Source organism: Mytilus edulis, chromosome 5, assembly GCF_963676685.1.
Source record: "Mytilus edulis chromosome 5, xbMytEdul2.2, whole genome shotgun sequence".
Lineage (NCBI taxonomy): Eukaryota > Metazoa > Mollusca > Bivalvia > Mytilida > Mytilidae > Mytilus > Mytilus edulis.
The window spans coordinates 45,573,097-45,587,398 of NC_092348.1; the positions used below are offsets into that span (position 1 = coordinate 45,573,097).

Consider the following 14,302-nt stretch of genomic DNA (forward strand, 5'->3'; position numbering starts at 1 on the left):
TGATTCAGAACCCGCTCTGTCATATTTGAGACCCGCCAATTTATATTTTGTTGTAAATTGTTTTTTTTTTATAGTTTATCCTAAGTATATAAAATTATTTTTAACTATCGACGCTCTTTTCTAATCGTGCTAACAGTCTAAACTCTTCATTTTACATCTGAAAAATATACTTTTTTTATGAAAAGAATTCAGCAGTCAATTTTTGTATATGTGCTGCGTTTTGATGAACAGTATACATGGCATTACGTGTATTGTGACATTTAAACATCCGGGTTGATTTATTGACCTTGTGAGAAGACATGAAATGTTTTAATAAGAATTTTTGAATGACATAAACATTTAAGGTAAAACTACTAATATATTTTTATATCATCTACTTATCAATGCATTAGCAAATGTCTTTAATTTTAGATTTGCAGAGTAAACCAAAAGTACTTTCAGTTCTTTGTGATGACCACATATTTATATATAGCTTCTATAGAAACACCATGACCAGTGGCTGATCCAGAAATGTTCATAAGTGAGGACCACTGACTGCCTGAGAGGGGCCCCGCTCCAGTCATGATTCAGTGATTCCCTATATAATCAACCAAAGTTTCCGCAGACAAGGTTGGGGTTCGGGCCCCCTAAAAAACCTCTAAATCAGCCTCTGATGAAATACATTTTTGTAATATCGAGAATAGTTTGTATATTCAAAGTTAAAAGGAATGAAGTATATTTAGACATTTCCGTTCAAGAAAATAGAGTCACCCTTCTCGGTGTTAATTTTGTTTATGTTATTAACAACAATACAAACAGAATATTATCATTATATAGTATCAAAACATTTTGGGAATAAAAAAAAATTATACCTGCAATTTTTTTTGTGGACATGCACACCTTTAACATGTATAATTCTGACTTTCGTTTTTTTTCTTTTTCTATTATCTTGCCTGCACGTTAGCTGTCGTCATCACTTGGCGTATGTAGTCCTTCTTCTTATGTCGTCGTTCGTCTTCCTTTCCATTGACGTCATCATCGTCCTCTTAGGCCTTCTTCTGTCGTATTCATCCTTGTAAGATTTAAAAAATGCTCCTTTTCTGAAACCGTTTATACTGAGCCAAATGCACCAGGGAAATCGATACTATTTATTCTGCCATAGGCGACAATATTAAAATTTTCTAAATTTACCACTTTTTATAATAAAAACCTGGATAAAACTTTTATATGTGGTTTTTGTACTTTATAATTCTTTTTCAAAATTGAAACCAAAAAGTACCATGAATGACCAAGTTCCAAAAGAGCTCGTTTATGTTAACATCCTTGCCTCCCGTCATTTTACACTAAATATATGAAACTTTTGAAGTCTTTTCGAATAATTCTCTAAAAAATATTTCAATGGGTTTCAAAATTTATATATTTATATTGTAGTTATTTATAGAATGAAACATTAAATTGTACTCTTACATCCAATCACCGCACTCCTAAGTTGACTTCCTTCACCTGCCATTGATTTACAAAATGCAAACCTAATGCTGGGAAAATGTAATAGCACCGTCTTGTTAATAGATAAAACATGTGATAAGGAATTTGATCCATGAAAAGACCTTGGTTGTTGGAATTTCTTTAAATAATTGTTATCATCTTTCATGCATACAAACCTTTGAATGTTAAAATGGTGTGAATGTCAAAATGGTTGGATTTATAGCATCTACTACTAGCATCAGTGGAAATACTACATTGGAAAAATAGAGTGTACTTGGTTTTCCAAAATAGCTGATGCATTTACGACATCGGTTTAACCACATCAAAAATAAATACAAAAATAAATACTGACATCTGATTACTCTCAGATACTTATGATTTAATCAAGCCCGGAGTATTGCCCCGAGGGGTGATGTTACAAAAAATTGAACAGTAAGGTTAAATACCATTTATGATTTAAACACCTCAAAACCTAATAAGAGAATTAGTGAAAGGGTTTAAATTATCAAAGGTCAAGGTTTGTCTCTTATGGAATATTCCGAAAGATTGGACAACAATTCTTTTTAACATTATGTGCGATTTAGCAGAAACCATAATAGAGGGAAACTGTGTTTTAGCAACAATATTCAAAATCAGATCAACATGAATGATCACTTACAAGAGTTACCGCCATTTTAAGGCGTTTTTTACTAATTTTTGCAGAAAACATTATAAATTGAAGCTGTAATTAGAAATGAAATGATAAGCACAAACATAAGTCAAAATGGCTGCAATTGTCAATGACAAAATAGGGAGGGATAAATCCTACTGTATAAAGGATCACTCTGATTCAAACAAAATGTTCTCTGAAACTGACATTATCAAGACGCTTGATTTCTTGATTGACAACATATTTGTTACGTTCGGAGGACGTGTTTTTCAACAGACTGTCGGCATTCAAATGGGAACCAATTATGCCCCTCTTCTTGCCGACTTCTTTCTTTATTATTCTGAGGCTGACTTCATACAGGAACTTCTTAGAAATTAAAAGTTAGCAATATCCTCTTACTCTACTTTCCGCTATTTAGATGATGTTCTTTCACTAAATAATTCAAAATTTAGTGACTATTGTGAACGCATCTATCCAATCGAACTAGAGATAAAGGATACTGCAGATACAGTTAAGTCGGCCTCATATCTTGACTAACATCTAAAAATTGACAATGAGGGTCGGTTGAAAACGAAACTTTATAACAAAAGAGATGATTTCAGCTTTCCAATTATGAACTTTCCATTTTTAAGTAGCAACATTCCAGCAGCACCTGCATACGGTGAATAAATATCCCAATTGATACGATATCCTCGTGCTTGCATTTCCTATCATGATTTTCTTGATAAAGGGTTGCTGCTCACAAAGAAGCTATTAAACCAAGAGTTGCAAACGGTGAAGTTGAAGTCATCCCTTCGTAAATTTTACGGACGCCAACACGAATTGGTTGACCGTTATGGAATAACCGTTTCACAAATGATATCGGATATGTTCCTTACGTCGTAACTACAATCCCTTCCCTTTCGTGAATGTGATCTACCGAATTAGACTATTTACCGGATTTGTTATCACATAAGCAAAACGACGGATGCCACACGTGGAGCAGGATCTGCTTACCCTTCCGGAGCACCTGAGATCACCCCTTGTTTTTGGTGGGGTTCGTATTGTTTATCCTTTAGTAGGATCTGCTTATAGTACTGCAACCAGAATTCATTTTTTTAAACTTTAATGGTCCGGAAGAACACACACCTAAATTATATATCGATGGAAAGAGGAAAACGTGTACAATAAGAAAAGTTTGGTCGTAAAAATCTAGAGTGGTCACATTTTTGTGAAATAGAGATCAAAGGTCAGACCTAAAAATGTCAATATTTCAACCACAAGGACAAAAAGGAGAAATTAATGATATTGTTCAATAGAATGCTAAAAAAACGATTCAATCATATAAACGATGTTAAAACGACAAATTTTACTACTTGTATGAAAAGCTGCCATTACAAACATTTTTTTTCCATTTATGACATAGCAAAATAAGAAGTGGCCTTGACCTTTTCACATCCATAAACTTTTATATTGTGTATAGTGTTTCACTGCATTATGCTACAGAATTATTTTCCAATATATAAAACACAAGTTTATCAAATTATTTCAATATTTTTTTCTATCTTTGAAAAAAACTAAATTCAAGCGCTGAAACAGTGTTTTTAATTTTGCATCTCGAAGGTTGTGTATTTTGTGAAAATTAGTATCTTGTTATAGATAAATACATATTGTGTATTTGCAAAGTCTGGTTTTAACACAAACAATACCATAGTCACCCGAGGCGAATGCGAGGTTTAAAAAAATCATAAGTGTTACTTGCCTGGATTAGGGGTTTGGTTGAGTGTAAAACAAAGTCAGTTTGGTGCATGAACATTGTCTTAGTGGGATAATCCTGGTAAAAAAGTTTACTCATCAATTTTTTTAAGAGAAGGATGAAACATTATACAATGTTATGTCAATTTGGTAATGTTGTAATTCACAATTAGTCATGACCCTTATATAACTTATTAAAGCGACACACAATAGCTCAAGTCTTCATCAAATAGGGACATGAACTAATCTCTTAATCATCATATGCGGATTCAGTACGCGTATTAGCATTACAACACACTTCCCTTTTTTAACAAGAACAAATTCGGCGCAGGACAGAGTTTGTTCAAAGCAAACACAGTTTTTGAGTACAATGCCATCTGGAGTGTAAATACCGTCTTGATTCGGTCACACTTATCAGGTATAGTCTTACCTCTGCATAGGAAACACAAAAGCAACGAGAGTACAAAGTTTCGATCAATGTTCATGGCCCATATTCCCATACGCACATTCTTGACATATCTGCACGGCCAGTCTCAAATGTAATGTGGCAAATGTTGCTACAGAAACGATTGATTTTGTAATAGCCATACATTTACGAATTTGTGTTGTCTTTAGGGACAATATACAGTTCAGAAGCGCCTTTGTGTTATTTTTCATCAATTAACCAACAAGTGAACTTAAGAGCCTAGGCTCTGTGTTCAAGATCGTACCGTGACTTATAATGGTTTACTTTTATAAATTGTGACTTGGGTGGTATATTCTATCATTGGCACGCATACCACATCTTCCTATATCTATTAAGAAGCTATGCGGACATCTTTTCCATAAAAATACCCAAACAAGGACATAGCTCATAAGAGCATTGGCGGCAGGGTGAAGTAATTGTTCTTCTTTTAATGTATCATTGATATTTTCACACACACCTTGGTAAAATTCTGAAAGTCTTAACATAGACTTCAATTTTCCTGCAGCAGATATAGCATCCCCTATATTGAGTTCAGAGCTAAAATCTTTATTTTATATCCCTTGGTGCCACTGTGTCTGAAATGTAAGGTTTCACAATATCTAGTTAGTTCTGGAGTTTGGCAGTTTGGTAAGCATCAGGGACAATCTTGGGTAAAAGTGATCGGTATATGTAGAAGACGTGCTACATGAGAAAGGCTTTTTCTTATGGAATAACAGATCATCATTAACAACTGTTATCAATGAAGTGACAGCAAGTTAAAATTCGAATTTTTCAGTTACTGCACCTAATTGCAGAGGTGTTAATTTCAATAAGTACTTGGTAATGCATGGATAAATGATTACTCACATCAATTCGCACATGCAACTTAAAAGACTGTCAACACGTTTATAGGACTCTGTTTTGTGTAGTGTTCTGGGTCTCTTTTTTTTTAAAGGTTTTGCATTTCACAAAAAAACTGTTTTCATATCCAAACTACAAGAAAAAAACTGAGCGCGAGATCGTATAAGTGTCAGGTTGTGAGGATACATGTGGATAAGTTTGATCACATCTATGGATTTCTGTTGTTTCTAATTTAAAGTTCCTCAAGGGTAACTGGGGAAACGAAATATGGTCACTTGGTCTTCTCCCGACCGGCAATAAACGAAGTGGGAGGTCCGTTTGACTGTGCGGGGTGTATCAAGTTCGCAGTCATGTCCGGTCAGAATGGGGACGTTAAATCCAATGCCTCGTGTAAAGAGAGTGCCATGTTTTTGCGCGGTAAGAACCCTCGCAACAACTCTTTGAGGGGTCCGTAGGTGGCCTGTTGCAATGCAAAATTTCTGTCCCAATCCAAAATACCATCATTTTCCATTGACAGTCAAAATTTTCCCGACCATCATCCCGAATGGCGTCTATTAAGACAAGACCTTCCTATTGTTTTCATTGTTAACTTGTTCTTGTCCTGAACATGCATGATATATTTGCCACTGGACGTTATGCAACCATTAATCAATCAACCAATCTAATCTAAAGACGCAACAATTTTGCCTACTGGCGCAAGTCTCATAACATCACTGATGATTCGCCCAAGGAAAGCACAATATCAAGAGAAGTTGGTTGTAGCATCACCTTGTCACGCACCAAATCTCTGCGAAATTTCAATCGTACTTTTTTCCCCGACCACTTGCATGCATATTAATTGCTCTGAGGTTAAACATTGACATACAATGTATTTTCAAACAATATCAACTGTAGTCATTATCCGGAAAAACCTCTTATCCGGAAGATTTAGTTAACTTTTATAAAAAGTAAAAATTTTATTAATAAAAATATAACTTATTTACAGAAAATACACGAAAGAACTACTATATATATTCAAATCACTCAAAAATAAATGAACTTGTCCTTCAAAAAATACACAATCACATCGAAACTATCAAATTTATTGTGAAGGAAAAAATAATTGGTGGAGCTGATTGACGGATACGAAATTTCCGTAATTAACGGGTGCGGGAATTCTCGCTACATTGAAGACCCATTGGTGGCCTTCGACTGTTGTCTGCTCTATGGTCGGGTTGTTGTCGCTTTGACACATTCCCCATTTCCTTTCTCAATTTTATTTTTTACAGAGTTTGTCTTTAGTGCCGTGTGGAGACAGTAGAGTGCCTCCCCGTGCTTAAGGTTTATGCTCTTATATTATACTAGATTATAGAATGTGTGTGTCCGAGCGAGAACTTCTCTATGTTCATTACTTTAGGACTATTTATTAAATATTATTATTTTAATTTTCAGCCCCATTCATCTATTTAGTCAGACGTCAGTCGCTACCTTGATATACCCTATCTTTTGTCGGGTAATTTATGACAAAAAGCGTTTGACGTCTTTAGCCGAACAGATGTTTTCATTTTTACACAATTCAATTTACTGTGTGCTGGTTCATCTTCTGGACGCCAGTCTTTGCTCCTTTGTAATAAAATCTACATACCAAAAACAAATATGAAGCTTCGAAATGGAAAAATATTAAATACTAAACTCGTTTAAAGGGTATCTACACGTCTCAATCTTCAAAATCGCTTATCTAAAAATACTACCATCGCTAACATTTTTAACAATAAAAATCGTGGTTACCCTTCTATCGATAAGTGTCATTCCAAAAATGACTTACATGTCCCCGTCTTTCCACCAACAATACGGGAAGGTCCACGTTTAATAGTCGCACATTTTCTTTAAATTTTGAAACTGATATTACTTGAAAAACAAACAATATTATTTATTTACTCACATGAAACAAACCGGGTTGTGGTATTCAGTTCGTAGGTGAAACTGGGCGATATTTATCTAAACGCACGCAAGAACACCTGGATCGTTTCATTTATCAACATCTTAATAGGCACAATCATCCTATTAAATATTTAACAGTTCAACTTTTAGAAGTAGTAAATAAGAAGCCTGGTGAATCTCATTTAAAGTTTGTACGATCACGGAAAATAATTGAATTAAATTGGATTAAAAAATTATTGAGAGTCTACCCTCTCGGTCTTAATGATAATATCATGGGAATTGGCAATATATCAAGAACCGATTATGTTAACATTTGGATATAGTTTCTTAAACTGTTCGTAAAAATCGTTCTCATGGACGCAGAAAAAATCGCAATCAAACAAAATTTCGGACCAACCATACAAATATTTCGGATCTAATTTCTATTTCAAAAAACAAGGGCAGACATTATCTGTTAACCAAGCTTTGCTCTTTACCTATATATAAATTAAATAAAATTTTAGAGGATTGCAACACAATTTCATATTACAGTTCTAAGTATAAAATTGTTCAAATTATAATTGCATATTGTTATTCTAAATTGTTTCCAAAAATTGACCGCCCTGAAGATCATAAAAAACATTTTATTAAGATAAAGTATGTCAATAAAGGTTTTGATTTTGTAAATATTGCCGGTATTTTTCGACCATTCTGTTAAAGACCACATTCCTGGATATTTTGATAATACTGAACTCCTTCTTATTTGTTATATTTACAAGGAATCTACCCGGAAATATGTGTTTAATTATAGACAATTGTGTAAAGATATAAATATCATTGAAAATACACCTATGTCGTGTAGTTGCAGTAATTCCGAACACACCTATGGCCCCATTTCCCATGTCATAACAGGAGACCTTAACATCGTTCGCGACCTAGAGTTAAAATCATTCCTCAGTAAAGGACCTAAATATCGTACCCCGTCAATTATTAATTGGAATGAGTGTCGTAATATCATCCACGACTCACTCCATACCTACTGTTTAAAATAGGTAAAACGGGAAAAAGCTGACAAAAAATCTTTGGACTCTTTTTTTAATTCAGTAATGAAGATAGTTGATATTCGAAAACAACATTTTAAAGAACATTTTACTCTTAACAACAACCATAAAAACCCTATTTCGCGTACCAAACATAAACTAAAAGAACTAGCCAAGGAATTTGTTTTTGTCCCGGCTGATAAAGCTGCTAATAATATCATTATTGTTTGACGTAAATTTTATATAGAGGTTCTGCAAAAGGAAATCACGAATTTACCAACATTCCAACTGACTTCATTTTCAGAAAACGACATCTGTAACAAACACAAACTTTTAGCTACTTCTTTACAAGCAGAACCAATTACAATATAAGTCCCAACTATGTACTAGCTTCTGAAGCTACACAAAAAAACTTACAAATATAGATTCATTTCATCTTCAAGCCATTGTTCCACTGCTCAATTGTCTGTTTTACTTACTAGTACACTTGGTACAATAAAAAACCTGATACTAAATTGTTTAAATAAAGCCTTTGAAAATAGTGGAATTAATTACTTTTGGAGTGTCAAAAACTCGTTGGAAGTATTTGATAAATTGCATGCATATATTGGTGATTTTGAATTTGTTCAAAGTTTTGATTTTTCTACCCTTTATACCACTTTGCCTCATATTCTTATTAAGAAAAAATTCACATCCCTTATTAACTTGGCATTTAAAAAGTCAGAATGCGAGTATGTATGCTCAAACTCTTTTAGGTCATTTTTTAGTAGCAATAAACAAAAGAACTATGTCGATTGGACATGCTTTGATACTATATATGCGCTTGAATTTTTACTTGATAACATTTTTGTTCGCTTTGAAGATTCCGTATATCGTCAAGTTATTGAAATTCCAATGGGGACTAACTGTGCACCACTTATTGCGGACCTGTTTTTGTATTGTTATGATTTACAATGTATGACTAAAATTAACAAAGACCCATCGAAACAACATTTGATACAAACATTTAACAATACTTATTTGGATGATATATTAGCTCTCAATAATGACGACTTCAGTATGTATACTAAAGAAATTTATCCTGTTGAACTTACTTTAAATAAAGCTAATACTAACAATGACCAATGTCCTTTCCTCGATCTTAATATCTATATCATTAACGGGAAGCTTAATACAAAAATGTATGATAAAAGAGATGATATTTCATTTCCTATCGTTAATTATCCATTTTTAGATGGTGACGTTCCCTTGTCACCATCTTATGGTGTTTATATATCTCAACTTGTACGATTCGCTCGTGTATGTAACAACGTATTAGATTTTAGCGAGAGAAATTTATGTATTACTGAAAAATTATTACACCAGGGTTTTCGATATCACAAACTGGTCAAAACATTTACTAAATTCTATCACCGGTATAAAGAAATAATTCGTAAATATAACTCAACATGCAGACATCTAATACGTTCAGGTATTTCACATCCAATCTTTTATGGTAATATTCTTTACAAAGCACAAAAATGTTAGTATTCACCTCAAAAGCTTACAAAATCTTTAAACAGACGTCTTAAGAAGGGGTATAGTTACGATACTGTTGTCAGGTCATTAAAGATTGCATATTTTGGCTTTAATATTGATTCACTTATAGGGTCTTTGCATCGGAACTAAACACATTTATTTTTTATTTATTTTTTTTAAAACAGTTATTGGCATGACACGGAGGGTTATGTTTTTCTCATATATTTTATGATAGTATGATACTAAACCCCTAACGGGAGGGATTGTGCCTGATATTCATATGATGAAGATATAATCTTTCAATCAGTTTAATTGAGGTCTGGAGCTGGCATGTCAGTTAACTGCTAGTAGTCTGTTGTTATTTAATATGTATTATTGTCATTTTATTTATTTTCTTTTGCTACATCTTTTGACATCGGACTCGGACTTCTCTTGAACTGAATTTTTATGTGCGTATTATTATGCGTTTACTTTTCTTCATTGGCTAGAGGTATAACGGGAGGGTTGAAATCTCATAAACATGTCTAACCCCGCCGAAATTTTGCGCCTGTCCCAAGTCAGGAGCCTCTGGCCTTTGTTAGTCTTGTATGATTTTTAATTTTAGTTTCTTGTGTATAATTCGGAGTTTAGTATGACGTCCATTATCACTGTACTAGTATACATATTTTTAGGGGCAAGCTGAAGGACACCTACGGGTGCGGGAATTCTCGCTTCATTGAAGACCCATTGGTGGCCTTCGACTGTTGTCTGCTCTATGGTCGGGATGTTGTCGCTTTGACACATTCCACATTTCCTTTCTAAATTTTACAAATGATGTTTTTATTTGTGAGTTTTTGACAAAACTGTTTGGAATTTGCCCAAAACAATTTGCATGCAGTATCGCAATAATATGTTTTGTCCTATCAAAAGTCAAATACTGTTTTTGAATCATATGTTTTCTCGTTTTCAAAGAAAACGCGTTAAATTCGTATCTAAAAAAACGGCCAACTTTAATTTTGAAAGTTTTACTTGGAGATGGTATAATATGTATGTCTTAATCATTCCGATGATCCTTGATGATATGTGCATCGAAAATATTTACGAAAATAGCGGGAAATTTAACAAAAAAATATATTTTGTGATTTTAAGGTAACTACCCAAAACCGTTAATTGAGGGTACCCCCATAAAAGGGATAAAATACAAAAATGTGACCATAGAAACTTTTTACAACCAGACGGAATTTAAAATATAGATATTATTCTATCATTTAAAACAATTTTCAGCCGTTTGTTATTCCGGACCATTAAACTCGTTAACTTAGCGTGTTTTTCGATGTCAGTTGCAGTACTATTACCCTTCCAGAGCACATGAGATCACCCCTTGTTTTTAGTTGGGTTCGTGTGGCTTATTCTTTAGTTTTCTATGTTTTGTCATGTGTACTATTGTTTGTCTGTTTGTCTTTTTTTCATTTTTAGCCATTGCGTTGTCAGTTTGTTTTCTATTAATAAGTGCTAATTCCACTAAATGAGTATATAAATTTTATAAGGCAGGGAATCGGGGACAAATTAAAAAAAAAAAGAAAAAAAAAATAGATTGAGGGATATTTACAAGTTTAATTTTGGTCAAATATCAGACTCCTGATATGAATATTTGATCTTAAATCAAGATTTTTTAATTTAATGATTTTGCAAATTATCTTAAAAAAACTACTGTATATATCATGTATATGAAGTACAAATAAAAAAATCACTCATCAAAACATTATACATGTACATGTATACAAAAATATCACTAAATAAGATTCACTAATAAGCAAATATATCTGAATGCAATTAAAATAAAAATGAATACAAAATGTCATAGTGATTAATTCAGGCTCTTGAGGGCCTCTTGTTTCGATTTTGTCTGTCCAAAATTGAGGAATACAAAAAAAAATTAAACGGATTTTTAGTACTTTCAAGCTCGTTTTAAAGTCAGTAGCTATATAATTATCAATTTTGTTTTGAAGATTAGAATGACTTCAGCTACTGGATCATATTGTGGCGTGTGTGAAGCTCAGGACGTGGTTAAAGCAGCTGCCTTTTGGTGTCCGGAATGCAACGAAGGGATATGCACATCGTGTGAAACACACCACCGAGCTTCAAGAGGTACAAGAAAGCATGAGGTAACTTCAATGGATGATTATAAACAAATACCGCCCATAATAGCAAGTATAAACCAATACTGCCCAGAACATGACAAAAAATATCAGATCTACTGTTCTCAACATGAACAACTTTGTTGTCTGCTTTGCATCACAACAAATCACAAGAAATGTGATTTGTTAGCAATTGATGAAATTGTCAAAACCACGAGGAATTCAGCATTATTTGAAATTATGGAACAAAATTTAAAAGAAATGAAAAATAACATAGGCAGAATAGTGGAAGATCGAAGACAGAATCTAGAGATAATCAAACAGCAGCGGCAAGGATTTCAGACAGATATAAAAGAAATGCGTGCTAAAATAAACATACATTTAGATAAACTTGAACAAGAAATACAACAGGATTTACAAGCTGCGGAACAAAAGGTCATGCCACAAATAAACAGATTTGTGCAAAAAGTTTCTGACCATGAGAAAACAATAGATGAGCTACAGAACAATATAGCTGCGACTAAACGTTTTGCAACTGACCTTCAGACATTTTTTGGCGGTAAAATGTTTGAGGCCAAGATCCAAGAGGAAGGGATGTTCATGACGTCTTTAAAAGAAGATAGTGGCTTACAACAAATACACTTACAATGTAAACTAGACAACAAGATGTCAGACATACTGTCCATGACAAAGATCGGAGAGATATCCGTTACAACAAAACCGTCAATGATCTCCATGACGACGGATAGAGAAAAACAAGCTCAGAAAAGGATACCAACGATATCCAAAACAATCAATGACATTAATCTTACCATATTAAAAACAATTGAGATATCGGAAGGAAAACGAAAAATTGGAATCACGGGTTGCACAATCATGCCTTCTGGGAAAATGGTCTTCGTAGACCAGTCCAATGATCGGCTTGTAATCCACAATGATAAGGGGTTGTTTGATTGTGAAATACCTGTATCACATTTTCCTTTAGATGTTACATCTATTAATGAAATCACGGTTGCTGTCACCCATAATACAGAGCCTTATCAGATACAAATCATCAACATCGTCAATAAAAAGATTGTAAACCAGATTAAAACGTCCAATAAGTGCTACGGCATTACAAATGAAAAAGGAAGATTACTATATTATGAAGTAGGAAGGGGTATTCAAACAGCAAACGTCAATAGCGGAAGTACTGTTACTACAGTAGTTAAAGTCGATGGTAAGCAAAACTGGAACTATGTTGCAACATCAAATGACAGGATATACCATACAATAAATCAATCAAATACCGTAACATGCTACACAATCACGGGACAGAAGGTTTGGGAATACAAAGACGAATCTATTTTTAAATCTGTTCGTGGAGTAGCAGTTGATAATGATTCCAACGTGTACGTGGTATGCTATTGGAATGACAGTATCGTCGTACTTTCACCAGATGGAAAGCACGCGCGTCGATTGTTAACAAACGAGAATGGGATACAACACCCTTATGGTATCTATTTTGACAAAGGAAGAAATATTCTAATGGTAACGAATTACTATGGACCAGCCAGTTTGTATGAAGTTAAATGATCGGCTAAACGTCAGAAATCAAACAGTTTGAAACATTCTGTAGACTTACAAACAAATTTTCAATGTAAACAGTGCAAAAATATTATTGACATTACTAACGTAAGATATTTACTCTAAGAGTGTAGATTGTCAGTTTTAAATTTAGTATTTTTTATTAGTTTTGTTGGGTCAATTTCACATCAGGGTGTCTAAATGTCTAAATGTCAACTTTTATTTCACGTTTTCGAAGCTTAACACAATTTACTTTGATATTCGTCATTGTGTCCAATTTGACTTATTTTCCGTAAGAGATGGATGACCAAGTTGATTATTGACGCCTGAAAATAGCTAAAACCGCATTTTGTATACCGATTTTGGAAATATATATGTGAGAGGAGAGGCAATAAATGGGGCACTTATTTTAAGGATCTAGGGTTCAATATTATCACTGTCAGTTTCTGATGATTTATTTACATCAAGTTTAATTAACTCATAATAATTATTCAGAATTTATAAACAAAAAATTGAATAACCCAAAACAAAAGTTTGTTGTTATTAACTATATATTATCTTTTTGGATAACGATAAGAAACGCACACTACTTTGTAATACTATAAAATACAATTAAATATTTTTCAAAGTGATATGTCTATATGATATTTAGAATTTTGAAACTAACATGACTAAGGAAATTTTATGTTGTAAAGATATATATATACTAGGCTAAATTACAAGTTTGTAAGATCATTTATATGTATAATAACAAAATACGTAAATGGAACAGTTAGCTAACATTATTTTGAAGAAAATAATTACAAGTTTTCTCTATTTGAAACAATATTGCACATTTTCGGACAATTTTAACAGGACGAATTAGAAATTCAAGTTAACGTGACAAAAATGTGTAATATGTGCACCTCTTGCATTTATTGCCGCCTGATACCTCCGTCGCATTGAATCAATTAGACGTCGAATGAAGTCTTGAGGGATGTTGTCCCATTCCCTGGAAAGTGCTATTAGG

At 33.4% G+C, this 14,302-nt stretch overlaps 1 protein-coding gene across 2 annotated transcripts; it reads left to right on the forward strand.

Moving 5' to 3' along the window:
• Nucleotides 1–244: 244 nt before the first annotated feature.
• LOC139523799 (uncharacterized) lies at nt 245–13,925 on the forward strand. Of its 2 annotated transcripts, XR_011664696.1 has the most exons (3): nt 245–344; nt 11,599–13,669; nt 13,789–13,925. XR_011664696.1 is itself a non-coding variant. In XM_071318082.1 (2 exons), exon 2 carries the CDS (start codon nt 11,605–11,607, stop codon nt 13,300–13,302), a length of 1,698 nt encoding a protein of 565 aa, XP_071174183.1. In that variant the 5' UTR covers nt 245–344; nt 11,599–11,604; the 3' UTR covers nt 13,303–13,925. The 2 variants fall into 2 exon arrangements, 1 of the variants encoding a protein (XP_071174183.1); XM_071318082.1 differs by having other exon boundaries at nt 11,599–13,925.
• The last annotated feature ends 377 nt before the right edge of the window (nt 13,926–14,302 follow it).